The 25030-nt window shown below is 48.7% G+C and overlaps 1 protein-coding gene and 1 pseudogene across 1 annotated transcript in view; one reads left to right on the top strand and one right to left on the bottom strand.

Annotated features, from left to right (window-relative positions):
- Prrc2b (proline rich coiled-coil 2B) overlaps positions 1-25030 on the top strand; it is a 103132-nt gene that overhangs the window by 20210 nt on the left and 57892 nt on the right. The window contains exons 2-5 of the mRNA XM_036183384.1: positions 15455-15624; positions 16149-16326; positions 18764-18866; positions 21334-21406. Coding sequence (XP_036039277.1) covers positions 15510-15624; positions 16149-16326; positions 18764-18866; positions 21334-21406 — 469 coding nt within the window. The 5' untranslated portion in view covers positions 15455-15509. The remainder of the gene's footprint in view (positions 1-15454; positions 15625-16148; positions 16327-18763; positions 18867-21333; positions 21407-25030) is intronic.
- LOC118581348 lies at positions 13222-13628 on the bottom strand (annotated as a pseudogene).

Here is a 25030-nt window from a genome sequence, read left to right as displayed (position 1 = left end):
TGGGACATCAGCAGGTCACCTTACCTGTCATGGAGACACCTGCCCAGGCCACACAGGTGCACTGTCTTAGGTTGGTGAGCGCCCCCCAGGCATTACCCGTCTCTGAATACTCATTATCATACAGGCTCATACTCATTATCATACAGGCTCAATCGTGTGAGAGCTGCAGAGTTAACTGTTGCCAAAGATCTCTAAGTGGCGCTGGGCTTGCAATCTGTGTGTTCGACACCGAAAAGACCAAGAGAAGTATTAACCCACCCATAGCTGGTAGGCTAAAGGCAACTGAGCCATTCCCTTCCTTAGCGAGCCTTACTGCAAGTTGGAGACCTTGTAAGATGGTATCCCAAAAGTAAATGAACTTGAGTTTATAAATTTATAACATTCAAAGCCAATCGAAATGTATATAACTATTCATTTAAATTTGCCATGCCCAATAGAATGAAAGATTAACTGTGGTAGCTACTTTTGCTGCCAGGGTCTCCACTGTGCTAGCTGTAGTAACCAATTATGAAATGCCATGAGTTCTTTAACGATGCCGATATTTGATAGGTTTTTATTAGCCCAATATTCTCACCAAAACTGCTACTATTCAAAGGAGTTAAGGACATAGATGTTCTTCCATGAAACATATCCTTCATTAGCTTACTCAGAGGAAAAGCATTTTCATAATTTAGTATTTTCACTTCACTAGCTTAACTTGTGATGTTATTATTAGCAGCTGTGATATTTAGTGTTGATTTCGTATAAGGAACTTGCAGGTGGAGCAACTGTTTTGTAAAACAGCTAGATTTTCTCGTTTGTTCCCATCTATAAAGCTGTCATTTCTTTTTGAATGCCTGTTTCTTTGTCTCCTTATTAGATTTGCAAAGGAATCACTCATTGCAAGCTGTTTGTTCAAGGCAAAGAACTTTTTAAATTTCCCATACATTTGTTTCTTCTAAGACAATGTTCAGTTTATGGACTGCTTTCCCTTGTTAAGGATTTTAAAGTGGCTTGTTGACAGTTTCTAGTTAGAGGCTGTCCCTTTACCCAAATTCATCACTTCAGGATGAGAGTGAAATTCCCTTTGAACTACTGTAAAGCTCCTAGCAAAAATTTCTTGCACAGTTATTAGGGAAAATAAGGTATTTTCACAAAGGTGCCAAAACCAGCGAATCTCCAAGTTCCTTTCAATTTTTCATTGGAACTGACATTCAACAAACTCTGAGATAATTTTCCTCTTTCTTGTAAAACTTGTACTTTTAAGTTTACTATGAATATCTTTTTGAGCTGAAAAGTTCTTCCAGGCACTGTCGCCATCTTTAGTGGAAAAACTACTTTCCCAGAATGCATTTCTCTCAATTCAGTCCTTTGTTGCAAACTAGCTTTTGGACTTCATTTCCCATAGGTCTGAAAGTCAACTTGTGGCTCTCTTACTGGCTCACTTATCAAGTTTTTGCCCAGGAGATTTGAACAAAGTGTTTTAAGTTTTCAACTACTGGAGATTGGGAGACTTCTGCTCTCTCTGAGCTGGCCTCAACAGGTGTCTCTCCTTCATTTGACACTGGCCCCGGATCAGAACCGCACCTGCCTCGTTAGCGCTCATTGAGGCTGGCATTCCCGATAGCAACCTTCCTCAGGGCTTGTGTTTGCCTTAGCCAGTCATGAAAAACAAACATTTACAACACAGCTTTTCCATAGCTCCCCTAGAGAGTTTTTCCCACTGATTTTATTCTCATTTTGCTTGTTCCTTTCCCCCCAGATGCCGAGCTTCAGGTATCTGTCTGTGGCTCTGTTCCTCTACTAGCTGCCTTTGGATGTGGGGCTTTTCCCCCTGAATCTGCTTCAAATTCTAGCAGCTTTTCTCAGGTCATGCATGCATTTTCTGGGGAGGAATCTCTCCCTTCTCCATTTCTTCAGAGTCTTTCTCCTTGACAGTTCCCAGTTCCGTCTCATTTATCCCCTCTGCCCCAGAAACAGTTTCGACACTAAAGTGTTGGCTTTCCCTGCTACTGAAGGTAGGGGCTTTTTGTCCGTTTCTGTTTTCGGGGTCTGTGTGGTTTGTGTTAAAAAAATCAAGCTTCTGCTTTTCTAACAAGGGAGGTTTTTGCCATCTCTAAACTCCCATAGGACAGGTGTTTGGCCTCATCAGGTCTTCACCTGGCCCAGTCCCCCAGTGGGTTGTGTTTGTCTGGGTGCTCAAGGACAGAGCTTAGGCCAGAGGCAATCACCCCTCAGGGCTACACTCCCTCTTCTCACTGGAAGTCAGTTGAAACAAAGCTTTTCTCAAAGAGATGCTTTCTCTGACAGAGAAGAAAGCTTTACTCCTGGATAGTTCTGTTCTGCCCTGGCTGGGCTCTTTCCCCAGTCAGTGTTCTTGACTCGGCAGATGCTTCAGACACAGTTTAGTTTTACTGTTTTCCCAGAAAGGTCCTTTCTCTGGTAGGAAAGCTTTTCTCAGATTTCCTTTTGCAGCTGTGGACCTGTCAACCCGGGACTTGTAGGAAAGCGGACAACTGTGCTGTTCCCACCAGCTTTAGCTTTGTTTGTTCCTTAGCAATCTTCCCCTGGGTCCTGCACCTTCCTGCCTCAGCTGTGGGCTCCAGGAAATTTACAACTAGCATCCCTGGAACTCTGAGGTACTGGCTAGTTGCTTCTCAGTTGGTGGTCAGAAGCAGGATGCAATGCTAACAGTTTGCATTGCTTCAGGGGATCTTCGCCTTAGGGCAGTAAGGAGCACCTTTTCATTCCAAACCGCTCACTCAGAAACAAAACTCTTGATGCCTCAGCTCGGCTGTAACGGAAAAGCTTGGCTTTTTTGCTTTTTCCAGGTAAAGTTTCCTGCCCTATTGGGCTCCTTATTGCTCTTCACCGGCACTCTCCTGGCGTTTCCTCAGGGGACTCTGACCCACTGTCTTGTTAAAAGCTTTAGTTTTTAAGTTTATAAGAGAGCTTTAGTTTGAGAAAGATTAAGGCTTTGAGTGTTTTCCCCCCCAGGTTTTCCAAGAAAAGCTTTTAGTTTAAGAGAAAGACTTTCCACCCAAGAGAGACCAACTTTTCCCAAAACTTCTGAACTTTAAACTTTTTGGCTTCTTACACCCGTATATTTGCCTCAAGGAGAAAGCACTTTCTCCTGCCACTTGGACTCAGCATTTCAGCTGTCCCAGGTCAAAACTTCCATAGGAAACTTTTTCTTCCCCATAAGCTCAAAGAGCAGCTTTTTTACTACCTGTAAAAGATCCCCCCCTCCATTGTGTTCATAGCCTCCAAAGTTAGAAAATTGAAGTTTTTCTTTCTAGTTGCCTTACTTACCTTAAATTTTTCTACACCATCTTACACACTTTCGCCAAAAACTCTAATAAATATTGTTTTCCTTTCCGCCGGGCGGTGGTGGTGCACGCCTTTAATCCCAGCACTGGGGAGGCAGAGCCAGGTGGATATCTGTGAGTTCGAGGCCAGCCTGGGCTACCAAGTGAGTTCCAGGAAAGGCGCAAAGCTACACAGAGAAACCCTGTCTCGAAAAACAAAAACAAAACAAACAAACAATCTGTTGTTCTCCTTTTTCTTTAGTCTCTATTACTTTATCCCCATCCCCCCTTTCTTTTTCTTTTTTCTTTAGTCCTGTTCGAGGTGCTATTCTGCAGGGCCTTTACCCACCAACCCCACAGTTCTGAGTGTGAGCAGCAGGAAATATTAGAAGGATTTAGATTGTGGAGATGAACAGATAGAAAATAAAGGACAGCCTCGAGAGAGCCTGGAACCTATTCCAACTAGATCTGACTGTCTCTGCCCCAGGGTATTTATAGAGATGCCAAGGGGTGGAGCAAAAGACCTCCCCCCAGCACAGCCACGCGCAGACCATCTCAGACACCTGCACTCAGGCCTGTGGTCCTAATCATCCTCTCTATGTGGACCTGCTGGGTAAAGCCACGAAGAACCTGAAAACGGGTTCCCACATTGTGAACCACCTGATATGGTTGCGGGGAACTGAGCTCTGATCCTCTCTAAGAGCAGTATGCACCCAACTGCTGGGGCATCCTTCATTCCTTAAGTCCTGCTTTTCTTTTCTTTTCTTTTCTTTTTTTTTTCTTTTCTTTTCTTTCTTTTTTTTTTTTTTTTTTTAAGATTTATTTATTATGTATACAGTGTTCTTCCTGCATGTACCCCTGCAGATAGGAAGAGGGCACCAAATTTCATTACAGATGGTTGTGAGCCACGATGTGGTTGCTGGGAATTGAATTCAGGAACTCTAGGAGATCAGCCTGTGTTCTTAACCGCTGAGTCATCTCTCCAGCCCCAAGTCCTGTTTTTCTGAATGCTGTGTAGAGAGGGTCTGAGTACGACAGCTGTGCAGAATGTTGGGTCATGCTCTTGCTGAGTGAGGCCCTCGAGAAGCACCACGAGGCTGGCCCATCTGATGGCTCTGCTGAACCTTCTCTCTTGGATCCATCTTCTTGTCCCTGTGTGTTTTCACCTGTATACCAGAGGTCAGAACGCCGTGGCCTTGTGTTCAGCCTAGCTCCTGCTTTTGTGATGAGGGTTTTTGCCCTTGTGTATGTTATTTTTATTTTGTGATGCTTACATGCCATGGTGATGCATTGGGCAGGGCCAAGCTGTTGCAGCTAAATGTACTTGTCTGGCTTTGTATATATATGAGAGGGTGGGGGACTTCCCGCTCTTGGTGTACCAGATGGCTGCTCAATAATGTATCTGTGTCCCATAGCACCAAGTGGTCCAATGTCTGGAGCATGTCCTGGCCTGTGAGCATGGGAATATCTGAAATGAACAATGGAATCTTTGTTTTTCGTAGCCTTGGCTGTCTTAGAGCTCACTCTGTAGACCAGGCTGGCGTGGAACTCACAGAGATCCACCTGCCTTTGCCTACCGACCAAGTGCTGGGATTAAAGGCGTGCTCCAATTGTGCCTGTCTAACTATGGAATTTATTTATTTTAAAGATTTATGTATTCAGCATGTATCCCTGCGGGCCAGAAGAGGGCACCAGATCTCATTACAGATGGTTGTGAGCCACCATGTGGGTGCTGGGAATTGAACTCAGGACCTGTGGAAGAGCAGTCAGTGCTCTTAACCTCTGAGCCATCTCTCCAGCCCCGGAATCTTAAAAAAAAAAAATTTTAAAGGCAGGGTTAATGTATGTAGCCCAGGCTAGCCAATGTAGCTGAGAGCTGGCCTTGAATTCGATATGTTGCTGAGGCTGGCCTTGAACTAATGGTTTTTCTGTTTCTACCTCTAACTGCTAGAGTATGTGATCACAACTCCTGGCTGCTTTCCTTAGGAGGTGGCTTTTTGGCGGACACTGGCACACAATGGCTATTCTGATATTCTGCTTGGATTTTATGGTGTTAACGCTTTCATTTTTGAGTGAGATTTAATGAGTACGTTTATGATTTTTTTGTTTTGTTTTTGTTTTTTGAGACAGGGTTTCTCTATGTAGCTTTGGAGCCTGTCCTGGAACTTGCTCTTTAGACCAGATCCGCCTGCCTCTGCTGTACCACCACTGTCCCGCTCATTTATGAAAAGTTAAGTGTAACTTTTGTTACATTTAAGAGTTGGCATGTGTGCGTATGTGTGGTGTGTTTGGACACACTCATACCACAGCTCATTGTGAGGAGGTCAGAGGACACCTTGAAGGAGTGGGTTTGGGGAATGAGCTTGGGGGCCAGGTGTATTAATTAAATTACTTTCTGTGGCTGTGATAAACGCCATGAGCAGGTGACATTCAGAAGAGTGTGTAAGGTTCCAGAGGGAGACTTCTTGTGATGGGAGGCAGCATCAGAGCATGGAATCAGGGAGCTGAGAGATCACAGCCTCGTGTGGAAGGCAGGGAGACTAGAATGCGGAGGCTGAGGCTCTAAAACACTCAGAGCCGTCCTACTGTTGACCTTCCTCCTGCAGGGTCCATGCAGAGCAGCGTTCTCACCCTCTCTAACACTGCGACCCTTTAACTCAGCCTCGTAACATCATTTTGTTGTTATTTCATAACTATAATTTTGCTACTGTTATGAATTGTAAATATCTGATATGGGACCCCAAAGGGGCCATGACCTACAGGTTGAGAACCACTATCCTAGAAGTTTCATAACCTCCCAAACAACACCATAATCAGGCACAGAGTGTTTAACATGTGAACTTGTGGGGACATCAGGCCTGGCCGCAAGCTCCATCACTGTGCTGAGCCAGCTTGCTGACTCTGATAAGGAAATCTTAATGACCATGGTCTTCCTGGTCCCTGTAGATGTTTCCTGGATTGTTTACCTCACCTGCTTTCTTTCTGGGCAGGTCATGGTTTTGCCATCTTGTCTGGTGATGTCTCCTCTCTTGGACACAGCGCCCATCTCCCTCCTTTTCCTGTGGGTGCCTCCCAGCCATGCTCTGAGCTGCACTCAGCATGTGGCTTCTCCAAGTGACCGCTGTGCTCTGGGCTGGCAGAGGTCCTCCATCAGTATGGGTGATGCTATTGATGTGGTCCTCGGGTCCTGAGGGGAAGACTGAGAAGAGGTAGTAGATGGTACTAGCATCAAGGAGGCTGGCCTGTGAACCAGGGTGTGAACGGGAGCTCTGTTTTGGGGTTCACCATCAAGTACTGTCAGCATACATCCGTTGTCTTTGCTGCCTCCTCTAACAACACCGGTGCCACAGCACCCAACGCCTGGAGTCTAGGCCCTGGACCCTTTGACCTTGCACAAGATCTCTGTCCTGGCAACTGGCCATGAATACGCTCTTGTCAAACAGGCAGGCTGACACAAGTATCTTCTAAAAAGGGTGTTGTGTAGAGTCCAGGGCACACGAGTGCCTGGGAGGTTCCTGGTGCTCAGGAATGCCCATGGCTGCCAGGATCAGCCTGAGTACCCAGCTGTCGCTTTCTCCCACCAGTCATAGGCCATCCCAGATTGCCTGGCTGGTCATCTGACGCTGGCTTAGACCCAAATGTGGAGTGAAATTAATCCTGTTACCCGGAAATGGCTTTTGATGAAATAGTGTGTAGGGAGCCAGACACTGTGGAGGACAGACAGCCAGAACCTGCTGGACAGGCGAGCCCGGTCTGGAGAGGCGTGGCCTGGGTGTCAGTGTCTCTCTCTGGTGGTTTTTGTTCCTGCCCAGCCTGGGCCTTTGTTGTCTTTAGCTCACGTGCCCAAGTGTGCACGCTTAGACTTCTGAACGGCTGCCCTTACCAGTTCTTCTTTAGAGTTGTCTTCATGGGGATTTTTTCTCTTCAACCAGTGATTTGCATAGTGCACCTGGGCCCTATAGAAGTGCCTAAGGTGGATGCTGTGGGACAGGAGGGTCACAGGCCAGGCAAATTACCTGCAGTTTCTTCCAGTTTTCCCAGGGGTACTGAAGTTCTAGATTAGATTTTGTTTGGAGATAAAAAGAGCTTGTCACCTACAAAAAGAACAGAAGGCAGCAGACAGCTGTGGCTGTGGGCCAGGCTGGGCCATGCTCCCAGCCAGGACCTGGAGTGTCTGGGCCAGTCCTGTCCCACAGACCTGCCCAGCAGGCCTCAGCAGCTCCTGATTCACAGGCAGCGCCTGCCTAGGCTTGCTTGGTGCCATCCTGGCCTACAAGCTGGGTGGGCGTATGTGTGGATGAGTAGGAGATGGGCATCTCTCTGGAGCCGATTAAAAGCCCGCTCACAGCTAGTGCTTCTGGCCTGTGTTGTGAAAACCAGCTGGCAGGCAGAAGAGCCAGGTGGGTGGAGGCCAGGCCAGGACCCAAATACCACAGACTTTGGGGGAAAGTTAAGTAATTTGGGGGGAATTCTAACAGGTACAGTTTCCTCTTGGAGTTGTGTTCAGTGGGTTGTAGCTGTCTAAAGACCCTTCAAGTGTTCTAAGCCGAGGCTGCAGACTTAGTTAGGAAGAGCCAGGTGTGACATGACTCCTGGTGCTGCTTCCTCTGGAGCTGTGTGCCTGGGCAGACCACCTTCCACATGTGTGGTCTTCACCTGTGACTGTGGAGGGAACATGTGCCAGGCCCTTCCCCTGGGGGCTTGTTTCCCCCTCACTCACTCCCACTGCCCGGAAAGAGCCGCCGATCTGACAGGAAAGCGAGAGTCACTTGGCTGTGCTTGGCTCGAGCCGGCCTGCACTTGAGAGTTCTTGACCAGCTGTTCAGCAGTGAGGGGACTGAAGTTTGGTGATGCCAACGATAGCCAGCAGGTGCAAAACCCAGCGGACTGGCTGCACACCACCCGCTGCTGTACAGCTGTGGTGCAGGCCTGGGTACTCCCTGTGGTGGAGGTCACCCAGGCCTCCCTCTTCCCACACTCAAGGCATGGCAGGTACACAGTGCTTTGTGAGTGGCTGAATTTACTGGGAACACAGGTCAAGAAGCAGTTGGAGAGAGACCATCAGCTCTCAGATACTTTCAGATTCTCATGAGTGGGCCTGTGCTTAGAGTGTCGGCCCTTCCCCTGCAGTGGCAGGGTAGTGTGGGTCACTGTGGGAGTCCGCTCCCTCCTTTCCCTTCTTCTGAAATTCTTAGGTGGAGGAGGGAGGGATTAGAAAATACCAGATAGAAAGATAGACCTAGAAGATGAGGAGAAAGAAACACAGGATAGCTAGCCTTGAGAGGGCCTGGATCAATACCCAACAGCCTTGAAGGTTTATTCAAAAGGCTTTTTATAACATGCCAAGGGGCAAGGCAAAATACCTTCTCCCTTGCAAGATCAAAGCACACGGCACAGCCAAGTGTAGATCCTTCCAAACAGCTGGTAAACACGCCTGTGACCAAGTCATCTCCTGTGCAGCCCTGCTGGGTAAAGCAAGCTCAGATTCTCTGGCCCTGAGTAATTTCTCACGAGGAAACCTCTGTGGGCCTCCAGGCTATCTATGCTCAGGCTTCTGGTGCATGCCTCCCCTGGTGGGGATGGGTGACTCTTGGCTTCAGTGCTGAGTATCGGGTGGGCATGCTGAGGTACTGTTGTCCTTTCCTCTTTGCCCATGGGCCAGTCAGTGCCTGATCAAAGACGTGGGCACAGAGAGGGCTCTGCTGATAAAGGCACTTGCTGCCAAGCCTGAAGACCTGAGTTCAGTCCCTGAATTCCACAAGATGAGAAAACTGAGTCCTGTAAGTTGTCCTCTGACACAAAAATATTTACCATAGCTGGGTGGTAGTGATGTACACTTTTAATTCCAGCACTTAGGCAGATCTCAGTTTGTTCGAGGCCAGCCTGGTCCATAGAGTGAGATCCAGGACAGGCACCAAAACTACACAGAGAAACCCTGTCTCAAAAGAACAAATAAGGGCTGGAGAGATGGCTCAGAGGTTAAGAGCACTGACTGCTCTTCCAGAGGTCCTGAGTTCAATTCCCAGCAACCACATGGTGGCTCACAACCATCTGTAATGAGATCTGGTGCCCTCTTCTGGCATGCAGGCATACATGCTGAATACATAATAAATAAATAAACCTTAAAAAAAAACCCAAATACATAAGAATGTAAATAAATAAATAGAAATCCACCCCCTCCAAAAAAAAGAATGGCTACAGAGGCCTCATGTTCCAGTCTTGCCAATGTCCTATTTTGTTTCTGTTTCCTAGCCCCTCTTTTTATTTTGGAGATAGGGTCTCATTGTGTGGCTCAGGTTATTTTTATTTTTATTTTTTTTGGTTTTTCGAGACAGGGTTTCTCTGTGTAGCTTTACGCCTGTCCTGGATCGCTCTCTCTGTAGACCAGGCTGGCCTCGAACTCACAAAGATCCGCCTGCCTCTGCCTCCTGAGTGCTGGGATTAAAGGCGCGCGCCACCACCGCCTGGCTTTGTAATTCATCTTGCTGCTTCTGGCCAGTGTCCTGTGATAGGTCCCTACTCTGACGTTACCTACCTTCCTTCCTCCCTCCTCTCCCCTCCCCTCCCCTCCCCTCCCCTCCCCTCCCCTCCCCTTCCCTCCCTCCCTCCCCCTCTCCATCTCTCCCTCTCTCCCTCCTTCCCTCCCTCCCTCCCTCTCTCCATCTCTCCCTCCTTCCCTCCCTCCCTCCCTCCCTCCCTCCCTTTTTCCTTCCTTCCTTTCCCCCTCCCCCCCTTTTTTGAGACAGGGTTTCCCTGTGTAGCCCTTGTTTACCTGGAACTAGCTTTGTAGTCCAGGCTCTGGCCCCAGACTCACAGAGATCTGCTTGCCTCTGCCTCCCAAGTGCCTGGATAAAAGGCGTGTTGAATGCCCGGCGGTATTTACATTTCTTTAAAATGAATGTTACAGAAAACTAAAATTTACAATTTTTAGCCTGAGAGTACAAAATAGGTTATTACTAACCCGTGTTTCATGTTGGAAGCTGCTCTATGATGCAGGATACAGGTCCCATCACATGACCCTCCCAAGGGCTGTGTTCAGGGTAAGGCATCTAGCACATGCTGGTCTTTTTTAAATAACAGTTTCAGTTATATGTATGTGCACACATGTGGGAATGTGTGGTGGTTATAAGGCACCAGGTAGGTGTGGGGAACTGAACCAGGGTCATTCACAAGAGTAGTAAGTACTCTTAACCACCTGAAGCTTCAATCTCCTGCTTCAGCCCCTGCATTATGGGGATTCCAGGTATGCACCGCCCACAGACGGTGTTGGGGATTTATACCCAAGTAATCACTTCTGTTTCAAACTCAGTCTGAGTTGGCGGAAGTGTACGCTACCTTAGGTCCTATCCTGTTTATAAGGAAATCCACTTTTTAAAGTTTTTATTTTATGTGTGTGAGTGTTTTGCTTGTATGTTGTCTGTGTACTATGTGTGTGTCTGGTGTCTGTGGAGTCCAGAAAAGGGTGTTGGATTCCCCTGGATCTGGTGCTGGGATTCAAACCTGGGTCCTCTGCAAGAGCAGTCAGTGACTGTAACCACTGAGCCTCCAACACCTATATTTTTGGCAAGGCAGTTGTCTGTTTTTCTGGAATGTGTGGTAGACATTTTAGTATGTGTGTGCAATGTATGACTGTTAGATCAGGGTCAGGGTGGCTAGCAGATCTGTCACTGCAGATATTGCTTGCTTGTTTGGATAGGACACTCTTCTCCTCCACTCGCTGTTGTGAATGAAGTACCGCATTCATTGCTGTCCACCCCAGCTTTCCTGCTCCACTCCAGACTAGTAAGATTTATTTCTCCCTCCCCACTTCCCAGCCTCTGGTAGACACTGCTTTTCTCTCTACTTCTTGGAGATCAACTTTATTTATTTTGTTTTTGAGAGTTTCTCTGTGTAGCCCTGGCTGTCCTGGAACTCACTGTGCAGACTAGACTTCTTTGAACTCACAGAGATCCACCTGTCTCTGTCTCCAGAGTGCTGGGATTAAAGGTGCGCCACCACTGCTCAGCATGATCAATTTAAAAAAAAAAAAAAGACTTCCGTGTTTATTTTACACATGGATTGTGTGGGGATTATGTGGACTTGGAGGACAACTTGTGGGGGTTGTTTCTTTCCACCCTGAAGGTTCTGGGAGTAGAACTCAGGTTGTTGTCAGTCATGGTGGCAGGCACCATCTTGCCCCCATGTGTAAGTCACCACAGGTGAAATTTTGGTACCCGAATCTCTACGCTTAACACAATGACCTCCACTTGCATCTGTGATGCTGCAGATGGCAGTTTTGTTCTTGTCTATGGCTAGATGATATTCATGTACACTTTCTCTGTTCACAAGACCCCGGTTGACTGTGAGTCTTGGCTGTTGTGAACAGGGTTGAACAGTCCTCACACGCTGTCCTCACATCTTTGCATGTGTGCTCAGGAGTGTCACCGCTGGAGCACTCACATTGATGAGTGCTCTGTGACCCTCTGTAACCACTACCTTGGTACCCTAGCTCACAGCAGCTATTCCTTCTTTGCACATCTCCTACATTTTCCCCCTTCTTCTTTTTTTTTTTTTTCCCCAAGACATGGTCTCTTTGTAGCAGCTCTGGCTGACCTGAAACTCAGGTATCCCCCTGCCTCTACCTCCCAAGTGCTGGGATTAAAGGCATGCGCCACCACCTTCTTTCTTTTTGGTAATTAGCAATGGTGACTGGGGTGAGATGGTGTCTCATAGCAGTTTTGAAATGCATTTCCCACTTAATGGAGAGTTGTGAGTCAACATATATTTGAGGTCCTGTGAAGTGCTGGTTATTCTGAAGTGGCTTAAATCCAGGTTCCTCTCTTACAGGGCTTATGGTCCATCCTGAGGGAAGGATGTTCTTGGTGTGGGGCAGAGCGGACTCATCCATAGAGGTTTAGAGGAGGGAGATCCACAGACAAAGGAAGGGATGTGTCAGGTACCTCCGGGCAAGGAGGGTCAGCTCCCCTCCTCATCATGGCTGCTCATTCCCCCTGATGCATAAAGCTCATCCTACGCAGGCCACAGAGCTGAGAAGCCTCACCGATCTTGGGCCAAGTGTTGTCTAAGTTCTGTGTGTACAGGTGCCGTGGTGTGCATGTGGAGGTCAGAACAACTTCCAGAGTTGCTTTGTCTTGCCACTGTAGGTTCTGGCATCAGCCTTTAGCAAAGGCCTTTCCACTAGGCTGTGTCTGCAGCTCCCCTATGCATTTCTTTTTTTTTCAGACAGAAATTCTTTCTTTTTAATTGAGTACTTCATTCAGACTGTTTCCTTTGTTGGCTTCTTCTCTGGAAGCAGCTAGGTCCCCACCTCAATATCACAACTGACTGGATTGCGTGAACATGGGCTCCAAACTAGGGCTTTCAGAACAGCAAAACAATAAACTGAAAACCAAGCCTCTCCTTTCCCTTAGGAGGGACTGGGAGTCACAGGGTCCAATCCCTCCCTGCATCTGTAGACACCTCGGAGTCTGGACTGCTAACACAGCAACTCGGGTGCCTGGACCAAGGCAGCAGCCCCATGCACTCCACCAACCTCTTCCAATAGGAGTGGACACTCTTGAAGGAGTTCTGGCATCTACTTAATTTCCCAAAGAGGTGTAAAATTTACCAAAAGGGATAAAATGGGTCAGAATAAATCAGCTCTCTCACGATAAACTTTCCTGAGTAACAACTTTTGGTTGCTGAGAAGCCTCAGCACAGTATTTCAAAGTGGCAAAATCCAGGGCAAACATGGAGTACATCCAGCAGTAGCTTAATGCTCAAGAACAGATTTATGCAAGACATAGGTGCATACACCCTTCTTTTCTTCAGCGTATATGGCAAGTAGCCAAGACCCTTGGTCATTAAAATAAGTTATTTTGTACATTACAGTGCACAGAGGGAAAGAGCTTTCACAGAGGTGACCAAAAGGCATTGTGTACAAGTCCTGTGGCCTTCAGAAGCTTGACCCCTGCTCTTTGGCTGCAGAGGCTGGAGCAGCTGTTTCCTCCACCTGCTCTGGCTTTGCCTCCTCTTCCTCGTCTTGGGGATAGAGGTCCGGGTACTTCTGCATGCACTCCTGCATGGCCCGGAACTGGTCTATACAGTCTGATCCCTTGATTTCTTCTCTGCTGTAGTGGAAGCAGGAAAAGCAGACTTGAACTGTTCCCCACAGGGGCCACTGGCCATTCCCCCAAGACATGGGCAATTCCAGTTAATCTCTCCATTGGGCAGTATCAATCCGTGCTCCTCATAGGGATCATTGGGGTCATCAGCCACCAGCTCTGCACTGCCAGGAGTTTCATGGTCTTCTTTGGTCACAAATATGATCCAATCCTTCCCTTCTGGCTGGCAGTAGGACATGGTTGCTCCCCATGCTCACAGCTCTCGAAAACAGTGGGGGCGGCCGGAGCGGATACACCTTCACGCCGTGACCTCCCTTCTCTCCTCAAGCCTGGCAGGAGGCACTGAGGCCCACATGGACACCCCCCCCCCATGCATTTCTTAAGGGCATTTCCTGTGTGTGCTCACCCACTCCCGCAGCACCCGGCCAGTCTCAGGTATAGCCTTGGCTAATGGAATGAAGGTAGTAAAACCTGGTTCGTGCCAGAGCTGATGCCTGTGCAAGGATGTATGTGTTGGGTCTGCACAGACGTGATGTCAGTGGCTGTGTCTCACTTCTGTTTTGGTGCCTGTTGTAATCAATTGTTGCTCCCTGTGCTTTGTAGTCTAAGGTCACGTTGTAGACGTCGTCTATCTTAAACATCGTCCTATTGGATGCAAAATGCCTGCCAGATACACTGATGTGTTCTAGCCTGAGTAGCTTCGGAACAGAATTACAGAGTGGCACACCTCACTATGACATCTGCCTCCTAGTCACCTGCAGGGCATTTACCCACCAACCCCACAGCTCCCCAGAGTTTTCTGAGTGTGGGCAGCAGGAAATATTAGATAGAAGGATTTAGATTGTGGAGATGAACAGATAGAAAATACAGGACAAGCAGGGCGGTGATGGCGCACGCCTGTAATCCCAGCACTCAGGAGGCAGAGGCAAGTGGCTACCAAGTGAGTTCCAGGAAAGGCGCAAAGCTACACAGGGAAACCCTGTCTCGAACCTCCCCCCCCCCAAAAAAAAAAATACAGGACCGCCTCAAGAGGACCTGGAACCTATTCCAATGAGCCCTGACTGTCTCTGCCCCAGGGTATTTGTAGAGACACCAAGGGGTGGAGCAAAAGACCTCCCCCCAGTCCAGCCAAGTGCAGACCATCTCAGACACCTGCACTCAGGCCCGTGGTCCTAATCATCCTCTCTCTGCAGACCTGATGGGTAAAGCTATGTAAGGAACCTGAGAATGGGCTCCCACAGTCAGCTTGTATTAATCGCCCTGTGAGCAGTGGACTTGCTTCCATTGTTCAAGTCATAGTCCCTTGTACTTGCTTCAAGCTCAGCATCTCTGGTCAGGGCTGCGTGTGGAGTAGAAGGTGGCGAAGGTCAGTCTTGCTCTTAGTTTCATTGAGCACAGAGCTCACTAGTAATACTGGAGGGGCACTTAGTGTGGGAAGGAAGGAATTCGTGAAGTAACGGCAGACGAGGAGAAAGGAAAGGGTGGACACTTTCTTCCGGTCTTTGAGGTTTTGTCTGAGTGGAGAGGATTGCTGGTGCAGTCTCTCACCCCGACCTTGCTCTGTAGCACATCTGCTGTTCTCCGGGTGCTGGCTCTTGACCTGCTGAACCTGTACCTGGCTCCAAAGTCACTCGCTGTGGTGGATTTCCCTTGATGGGGTTTGCTTCCCACTCCCCACTTGGCACCTGTGGCTCGAGTGGGCCGTTCACCTCCATCGGTCTCATTTGCTGCCTTTTTGTGTGAGCTAAAAGTCAGGAGTGTTGTTTTCTGTCTTGGAGAGTTGTCCTTGACTTGGAGAGTGACCGAGTGTGTCAAAATCTATTTATAGAATGGCCGTGGCAGCAGACTCCATCCTGTCTCATCAGCCGGTCACTGATGGGGGTGGGGTAGCCCAGGCTATCTGCAGAGCCGGCTACCTGGAGTGAGCACCTGTGGGTAAATGCTGAGGGCGTTTTCTTTGGGACAGTCCATGACTGTCTTTCCATCTTAGTGATTCCTGTAGGATTTGTTCCTCTGAATGGGAGGACTAGTGACTGACCCCCCCCCCCCTTTTCCATTCCAAAGGCAAATCGGGATCGGTGCCGAGAAAAATTTCCTTACTAGATGACATTTCATCGCAATGTCCGATCGTTTGGGGCAAATAACCCAGGGCAAGGATGGGAAAAGCAAGTACTCGACTCTCAGCCTGTTTGACAAGTATAAAGGGAGATCAGTAGGCGCGGTCAGATCCTCAGGTAAGGCCCGGCCGAAGGCACCGCTTACCGCTTCCTTTTCCTGTAGGTGACCAGACACCTGGCCAGGCAGCTGTGTCCCTGTGGACTGTCCGCAGGGCTGTTGAGTGGAATGATAAATACAGTATTTGCACAGCGCTTCTTCTTCCCTTTTAGTTTCCTGGTTCTGACTTGGTGGAACCTGGTGGAACAAGTTCATGAAGAACTTGTTGCCACCCACAAGGCCTTCCTGGGGGTTCTTGGGTCGTAGCCAGACCATCTCAGGGTGCCTGGGTGGTCACTGTGGGCTGAGCTGGGCCTGGCTCCTCCCTGACATGAGCTCCCCAAGCTGCCCCAGTCCTCAGTAGAATGAGAGTCTGTGCAGAGCCAGTGGCCCTTGTCTCTGCAGTCTGGGGAGGAGCTGGCAGGGCTGGAGTGACTTGTCTTTGCTCGGCTTTGTCTTTCTCACTTGGAGGCTGAGCAGTGGTGCGAACTGGCCTCTTTCCTCCTGTGAGGTGTATGTTCTGTCCCGTGCACTTTCCCTGCAGTTATTCCTAGACATGGCTTACAGAGTCTCGGGAAAGTTGCCACAGCCCGGCGTATGCCACCGCCTGCAAACCTGCCAAGCCTGAAGTCTGAAAACAAAGGAAACGACCCCAACATCGTGATAGTACCCAAGGACGGGACAGGATGGGCCAACAAGCAGGACCAGCCAGACCCAAAGAGGTGAGAGCAGGAGGGTGGTGACCAGGGCCTAGGAGGGTGTGTATCAAGGCGCTTTGCATCTTCTGCTCTGTAGGAGGCAGGTCTGGCCTCAAAGAGGGAGATTTGGGAGTAAGAAGTGTGGCCAGGCTTCTCTTCGACTGTGTGCACTTTGCTTCTTCTTTTGTTTGGCTGGGCCTTTGAGCCGATGAGTAGCATTTCTCTGGATAACCATACCCCCTAAGGGAGTGTGTGCAGTGATTCAGACCGTCCTCAGAGAGCCACTGGGTTGGGGCTGGGGCCCTGTGTGCTCCGTGTTGGGAGAATGTAGCTTGGCAGCCGCAGCCTTAGGAGACTCAAGTCCTGAGCCATGTGTCTCTAGAGAGACAGCCAGGCACTTGAGCTGCAGAGTCCTCAGATGATGAGAGTTCTTTGATCTCTGAGCCTCTGCATGTCTTGATCTCTTCTTCTCAGGGGGGGAGGGAGCCTTGTCCAGGCAGGGGAAGCTCCAGGGGTAGAAGCCTCCTGCTGGAGCTTGCTACTGAGTATGACAATCAAGACTGTCAGGCTTCCCTCACCCTTGTGTCTGTTGTGGTCCCTCTTCCTGCCTACATAAGGAACTAGACAGTGAGAGTGACCCAGCATGCACCCAGCCATCTGGTCCCCCATCTTTCAAGCTTGTGCTGGAAATGGCCCTGGAAGCTTTGGGAAGGCTGTTTCTGCAGTATGGCAAAGAGGAAGTGTAGTGTGAGGGTGCACTGCTACCAGTTGATAGCTGTGGGAGTGTTTGAAATGGGTCCTGAGCTATTTAAATGATTTGCAGCCAGGGATGGTGGTGCACACCTTTAACCCCAGCGCGTGGGGAATAGAGACAGGCAGATCTCAATGATTTTAAGACCAACCTGGTCGACAATGAATTCCACGTCAGTCAGTGCTAAAAGGAGAGACTCTGTCTCAAACAAACCAATGTTTTGCAGGCAGTTTGTGAAGGGTGCTGTTAACTGACAGGTAGAACCTGATCTTAAGATTTGGCCTCGTGTGCTGTTTCCAGTCAGACCATTTGTGGCTTGTTGGGACTTGGAGGATAGTTCACTTCTGAGCCCCAGGGTCCTGCCTTCAAGGAGGAATAGTCCCTAGCTCCAGGGGTGGTCACCGGGGCATTGTGGTGCACCCACTGGATAATAACTTGGCATACAGGGCCTGGCACACCTTAGCTGTTTTCACCATCCACCAACTCTTCGATGAAGCAGATGTGGTACAGCTCAGTGGAGGCTCTGGTGCCTCTACTTCCAAAAGCTGCAGAGGGGCCCCGAAAGTGCTGCCCTCCTCCTCAGTCTCACAGCAGTGGCAGAGACAGTCCCAGACACCGGGGGAGGGCCACCTGCCGGGAGGAGGGGAGAGGGAACAGTTGAGGAGGCTCCCTCTCCATTGCCCTGGCCTGGCCTCCTGTGGGGGGACTTGGAGACTAGGTTTGGGGACACAGAGGTGCCACTACCTGGAAGCTTCTGTTTGGGGTTAGAAGGTGATGTGAGAGGGGGACCAGTGGCCTTCAGGTTGTCATTCTGGAGACTGGTGAGTGACGGGTCAGGGGAACTTGGAGCAATGTGTCTATGGGGTTGGGCCATCAGATGAGCCCTGGCAACCTCTGCTCCTCACCAAGTGGGCGCTACCTTGCCCAAGGCTGTCAAGTGCAAGGCTCCCAGAGCAGGGGGGCTCCACACACCCTTCCTAATTCCTCTCAGTCAGGTGGGGTGCATGCTGTGGCCTAAAGGCAGCTGGTGATAGCTTTTAAGTTTCAAGAAATCTTGGTCCAACAGCTTCATCCATATGTTGCATGACTTTGTTAACAGAGAGTGCCCAAAGACCTGTGTGTGTGTATAATGTTTGTGGCCGTTCTCTGTAATGGGGAAGAAAGAGGAACAGAATATGATGAACTATGGCTCATCCAACTGCAGTTACTCATCATTAAAGCTGGTTATATGTGTAAAAAGCTCCAGTTGACTGAAAAAAGAGATTGTGGAGTCATACATATACACAGGGCAATCTTGTGTTAAAAATATTATATGAACATGTGAATAGGAAAATCTATGGGAATTAGAGCTTATGCCTGGGAAATGAATGGTTGTGATTATTTATACTTATAAATTTTTCTTTTATTGAGAGCATGCATTTCTTTTATGCACTGAAGCATGGTAGAAGTCCATTGAGTCTCAAAGCAGGGCAACCTGGTGAGGAATGGAGCTCAGGCCCCTCACACCAGTGACTCAGTTTCTCCATTAGCAGGTCTTTGCTTCTTTAAGTTCATGTGACAGCTATTGGAGGCAAGCAGCAGACTGCCCCATGTCCTGGGCAGTGTCCCTGCTTCACAGGACGTGGGGTACCACCTTGTGGGTGTCCCTGCTGTGGCAGGCAGGTGCCCTGTGTGGAGTCTCACCCAACTCTGCATCCCACTCTCTTCTAGTTCCAGTGTGACAGCCTCTCAGCCGCTGGAGTCGCAGCCGCAGCCGGCTTTGCAGAAATCTGTCTCCAATTTGCAGAAACCGACACAGTCAATCAGTCAGGAGGTAGGTGCTGCTTGGGTGAGATTGAGTTGTCTGGAGCAGGTCACTTGGGCTGACTCCAGGCTGCTGCTCTGTGGACACTAGCGTCAGGACAGCACAGGAAGTGGTCAGGCCACAGAATGGCCTGGTGTCTGAGTTTGAAAACACAGCCAGCTGACTGTGGTGCCCCACACTTTTCCTTTCTTCCTTTCTTTTTTTTTTGGTTTTTGTTTTTGTTTTTCAGGACAGGGTTTCTCTGTGTAGCTTTGTGCCTTTCCTGGATCTCTCTGTAGACCAGGCTGGCCTTGAACTCACAGAGATCTGCCTGGCTCTGCTGGGATTAAAGGTGCATGCACTACCATCTAGCTCCTTTTTTTTGGGGGGGGGGGTTGTTTTTTTGTTTTTGTGTTTTGGTTTTTTTGAGACAGGGTGTCTCCCTGTAGCTTTGGAGGCTGTCCTGGAACTCGCTTGGTAGACCAGGCTGGCATCGAACTCACAGAGATCCACCTGCCTCTGCCTCCCGAGTGCTGGGATGACAGGCGTGCGCCACCAACGCCCGACCTTTTTTTTTCTTTCTTACTTACTTACTTACTTTCTCTCTCTCTCTCTCTCTCTCTCTCTCTCTCTCTTTCTTTCTTTCTTTCTCTCTTTCTCTCTCCCCCTTCCTTCCTTCCTTCCTTCCTTCCTCCCTCCCTCCCTCCTTCTTTCCTTCCTTCCTTCCTTCCTTTCTTTCTTTCTTTCTTTCTCTCTCTCTCTCTCTCTCTCTCTCTCTCTCTCTTTCTTTCTTTCTTTCCGAGACAAGGTCTTACTATGTAGCCCTGGCTGGCCTGGAACTGGCCGTGCAGACCAGGCTGGTCTCAGGCTCACAGAGCCATCTGCCTTTGCCTTGCTTTTGTTGGGATTAAAGACAAGTGCCACACGCCTACAGCCCTCAGCCACTCACTGTCTTGACACCTTACTGTGTCTTGTCATCTGCTGTGACTGGAAGAGTGTGTGTCAGAAGAGCCTGTGGCTTCTCCGGACACCATCCTCTCCAGCACTAAAGATCCCTGTTTCCATCAGATTCCGTGCATACTGGCCGCAATCCCTTGGGCCTGTGACGTCACAGTGTGGCGCTGAATTTCTTTTCTTTCCCAGATTTAAAGCCAAGTGGGATTATAACTCCTGGTGTTTCCGACTTAGCCATGCAGAGCTTGGTAAACACTCTGTGTTGTAGCCCTGGCTCTGGGATCTGGACAGGGTCCTGGGTACCTCTGTAAGAAGGGTGTGGGCTAGAACCAGGGAGGCTACATAGTAGGGGGCGCTAGGATGACTGTGACTTAAAGGAAGTTTTGGTTTTGCTCAGTCACTGGGCAAGCCTCAATGAAACATTTCACTATTAGGATAAGAATTTTTACTCTATCAAGCTAATAATAGAAATAATTAATTTTAAAAAAAGAAGGGTGTGGGCTTCGACAGTTTTGGCCAGTGGAAGAAGGAGTCTGTCTGTCCCACATGGGCCGTTTGTCTAGCACTCAACTCTTCTTGGAGACTGGAGTTTTCTCTCTAACTTGGGAAGGGAGGAGGGATACCTTACGACATTACTTTTAATCAGTCTTGGGAGTTAGAGTCCACTGCTTTTGAAATAGAAATCACCGGCATGATTGGCACCCCTCCATTAATGTTCTTGGTATGGACAAGAGGTCCTCCAGGCCCGCTGTATGCCCTCCTGCCCTTTGGGCATGTCCTGTGTGGTCAGGAGACCTCTGCAGACTTGGCACAGTAATCAGTGAAGCCCTTGTCTGTGCTCAGGGCTAGCAGACGTAGGCAGACAGACATTTTCTGCTTGGGAGCATTGGGTAAGGCCGGGCCCCGTCACATGTGCTGCATCTGTCCCCCATTCTCGAATCCCATTTGGGCTCTGACCAGACCCTTCTAGAGGCATGGTGGGATTTCACTTGATCCTCATGAACTTTCAGCAAAGGCTTCTTTCTCTAGCAGGCCCGAGGCTGAGGCAGGCAAGGGTGGGTGAGTAGAAGAGACAGGCCTCTCAGGGGGTCACAGCCCTTACATGGTCAGGCATGTTAGGTTTCTTGGGCGTGTTCCTCAGTTTATTCCTGGCACAGATTGAGACATGTGCTGAAGTTGAGGTTGGAGCTTTGTCTCTGGAGCAAGACAACACAGCTCTGTGTGGGCATGGGACAGCCTGGCAGTGTTTGCAGAGTTCGCCATGAGGGCGGGTGTGGCTTGAGTCTTCTGTATTTGTTCATCAGCTGTTGCTCTGGGCCCCGAGCCTCTGACTCTGCCTGGGACTGCTGTTCCTAGAGCCCCGAAAGCGGCCATCTATCCTCTGCATGAGGCTTCAGTCTAAAATGCAACCCTCACCCCACCCTCTGTCCACTTTGTGCTACTAGGGGTGGAACCTGGGGCTACAGCTCTGGGTGCCACACCCTGGGGTGCTCATTGTACAGTAGGTTAGCTGAGTGGGCTGTCCTTGTTCCCTTTCTCTTAGAACACAAGTTCAGTGCCAGGTGGACCAAAGTCATGGGCACAGCTGAGTGGAAAGCCAGTCGGACACGAAGGTGGTAAGTGGGCACGGGGGTGGGGGTGGGGCTTGGGTGGGCTGAGTTTAATATTGGCTGTTAGAAATGTTCCTCTTGAGCTGGGCAGAAGAACCTCAATTCTGGCCCTGATGGTATGCTGCTGGGGAGTAATGACTGCCAGTGTCATGTTGCCCCCTGGCTGCTTCCCTGCCACTGACGTGGCCACCCCAGTGGAGGGAGCAGCTGCTTGCCCTCATTCACCCAGAGCCTCTGGAGGATTGGGTGGGATTGGGTCCTGTGAGTATCCTGATAAGATCTGAAAAGGCCGTCAGGGCACTGTGGGGAGCTGTTCATGAAAGTGAGAGTGCAGGTGAGCTGCGTTGCAGGATGACGCGTTCAGAGTGGTCCAGTAGCTTCCAAGGCCAGGTCTGACTTGGGTGAGGGAGTTTGGGGGATTCCTGTGCATATGGGCACAGTCCCTGCAGCTCTGGAGGAGCTGAGCCCAGAGTCAGCAGGTAGGGTTTTTTGTTGTTTATTTTTTTAAGATTTATATATTTTTATGTCTATGGATGATTTTTCTGTACAACAGAAGAGGTCATCTGATCCCACAAGACTAGTTACAGATGGTTGTGAGCTACTGTGTGGGTCCTGGGAATTGAACTCAGGACCTCTGAAAGAGCAGCCATCTCTAGCCACAGCAGGTGGTTTTGAGAACACCAGGAATTGAGATTTTTCTTTTTTAAAAAAAATTTTTAAATTAAATTTATTTATTTGGTTTTTCGAGACAGGGTTTCTCTGTGAAGCAGTCCTGGCTGTCCTGGAACTTACCCTGTAGCCCAGGCTAGCCTCGAACTCACAGAGATCCGCCTTCCTCTGCCTCCTGAGTGCTGGGATTAAAGGTGTGCATCTGGCTTTGTTTTCCCCTCCATTTTTATTTATTTATTTTCTATTATCAGCTTGATACAGTATAAATTCTTATCCTAATAGTGAAATGTTTGATTGAGGTTTGCCCAGTAATTGAGTAAAACCAAAACTTATTATAAGCCATGGTCATCCTAGGGTCCCCCCTGCTATGTAGCCTCCCTGGTTCTGTGGGTTACAGTCTGATTGTTCTTTGATTTATATCTAGTATCTACTTATGAGTGAGTACATACCATGTTTGTCCTTCTGGATTTGGGTTACCTCCCTCAGGATGATATTTTCTAGTTCCATCCATTTGCCTGCAAATTTCATGCTGTCATTGTTTTTCTCTGCTGAGTAGTACTCCATTGTGTATATGTCACATTTTCTGAATCCATTCTTCAGTTGACGGGCATCTAGGTTGTTTCCAGGTTCTGGCTATTACAAATAGTGCTGCTGGGCTGGAGAGATGGCTCAGAGGTTAAGAGCACTGACTTGTTCTTCCAGAGGTCCTGAGTTCAATTCCCAGCAACCACATGGTGGCTCTCAACCATCTGTAATGAGATCTGCTGCCCTCTTCTGTATATAAATCTAAACAAACAAACAAACAAAAAACCCAACCAAATAGTGCTGCTATAACATAGCTGAGCATATATCTTTGTGGTACGATTGAGCATTCCTTGGGTATATATATGCCCAAGAGTGGTATGGCTGGGTCTTGAGGTAGATCGATTCCCAATTTTCTGAGAAACCGCCATACTGACTTCCACAGTGGTTGTACAAGTTTGCACTCCCACCAACCGTGGAGGAGTATTCCCTTTGCTCCGCATCCTCTCCAACATTGACTGTCATTAGTGTTTTTGATCATAGCCATTCTGACAGGTGTAAGGTGGTATCTCAGAGTCATTTTGATTTGCATTTCTCTGATGATTAGGATGTTGAGCATTTCTTTAAATGTCTTTCAGTCATTTGTGATTCTTCTTTTGAGAATTCTGTTTAGCTCTTTAGCCCATTTTTTAATTGGATTGTTCAGTATTTTGATGTCTAGTTTCTTGAGTTCTTTATATACTGTGGAGATCAGTCCTCTGTCAGATATGGGGTTGGTGAAGATCTTTTCCCATTCTGTGGGCTGTCTTTTTGTCTTATTTACTGTGTCTTTTGCTTTACAGAAGTTTCTCAGTTTCAGGAGGTTCCATTTATTAATTGTTGTTCTTAGGGTCTGTGCTGCTGGTGTTATATTTAGGAAGTGATCTCCTGTGCCAATGCGTTCAGGAGTGCTTCCTACTTTTGAATTGAGATTTTTCTTCATGAAGTCTTGTAGGTTTCTTAGCTGCTGTATTTCTGACAGCGCTGACCAGTTAGCAGTCTGTCTGTCTGTCTGTCATCTGCCTGCCTGGCCCCGCGTCTCCCTTTCTTTCTCCCTCGATCTCTCCTCCTTTTTCTTCTCCTTATTCTCTCTGCCCACCAGCCCCGCCTATCCCTCTACTGCCCAGCTATCCACCGTTTAGGTGCCTTAGGCAGGCAAGGTAAAACAGCAACCATCTTTACATAATTAAGCAAATGTAGCATAAACAAATGTAACACATCTTTACATAGTTAAAGCAAAATTCCACAAAGTGCCTATGTACGTGTGTGAAGATAAGAGGGTAATTTCAGATGTCATTCCTCATGAGTAATCTGCCTCATTTTTAAAGATGTATTTATTTATTATAATACAGTGCTCTATCTGTATATATGCCTGCAGGCCAGAAGAGGGCATCAGATCCCATTATAGATGGTTGTGGGCCACCATGTGGGTGCTGGGAATGGAACTCCGGACCTCTGGAAGAGCAGCCAGTGCTCTTAACCACTAAGCTAGCTCTTTAGCCTCATTTTTTGAGACAGGGTCTCTCTGGCTTGAAGCTCACTGTCTTAAATCCCTCCCTGTTGCTATGACAAAACACCATGATCAGAAGTGACTTGGAGAAGAAAGGGTTTATTTTAGCCAACGCCACCATGAATGGCAGTGTCAGGGAGCTCCTGGCAGGAATCCAGGCATCTGGAGACAGAGGTCATAGAGGAGTGCTGCTTACTGCCTTGCTCCCCCTGGGTGGTTCAGTTCGCTTTTTTATATATGATCTGCCCAGGGGTGGCACTGTTACCCAGTCAGCTGGATCCCCTACATCAATCAGGAATCAAGAAAACGCCCCACAGACTTGCCTCCTGGCCAGCCTTACAGAGACATTTTTCATAGGCTCCCTCTTCTGGTTATAAGTGCACACCATTATGTTTGGCTTTTGGCTTTTTAAAAAGTGTGTGTGTGTGGTGTGTGTGTGTGTGTGTGTGTGTGTGTGTGTGTGTGTGTGTGTGTGTGTGTGACTACTGATGCACAGGTGCCACAGTGCACACATGTGGAGGTTAGAGGACAACTTCCTGAATCAGTTCTCATCTCCCACCGTGTGGAAGTGGGTCTCACTTCTTGCCATTGTACTGCCAACACCAAGCCTGCTGCTGTCCCACGAGCTCCTGGTCAGTTCTGTCTGCCTGCTAGAGAGTGCTAGATTCCAGATCCCTGCCATTGCATCCCAGATTCTCACATAGATGCCAGGGATCTAAACTCCTCAGGCATCATTGCAAGTGCTAGGGCAGAGGTCAAAGGTGTGTGCCCTCCCCTTTGCGTGGCGTGGCCTGACCTTGGTGGGTGTAGAGCGCCAGTACTGGGCAATGAGTGCTGAAATCTTAGGGGTGCCAGTGTGCTGGTGGAAGGCTGTGCGTTAACCCGGCTGG

This window comes from Onychomys torridus, chromosome 4 (assembly GCF_903995425.1).
Source record: "Onychomys torridus chromosome 4, mOncTor1.1, whole genome shotgun sequence".
NCBI classification, from domain to species: domain Eukaryota; kingdom Metazoa; phylum Chordata; class Mammalia; order Rodentia; family Cricetidae; genus Onychomys; species Onychomys torridus.
This window is presented reverse-complemented; position numbering and strand designations above follow the sequence as displayed.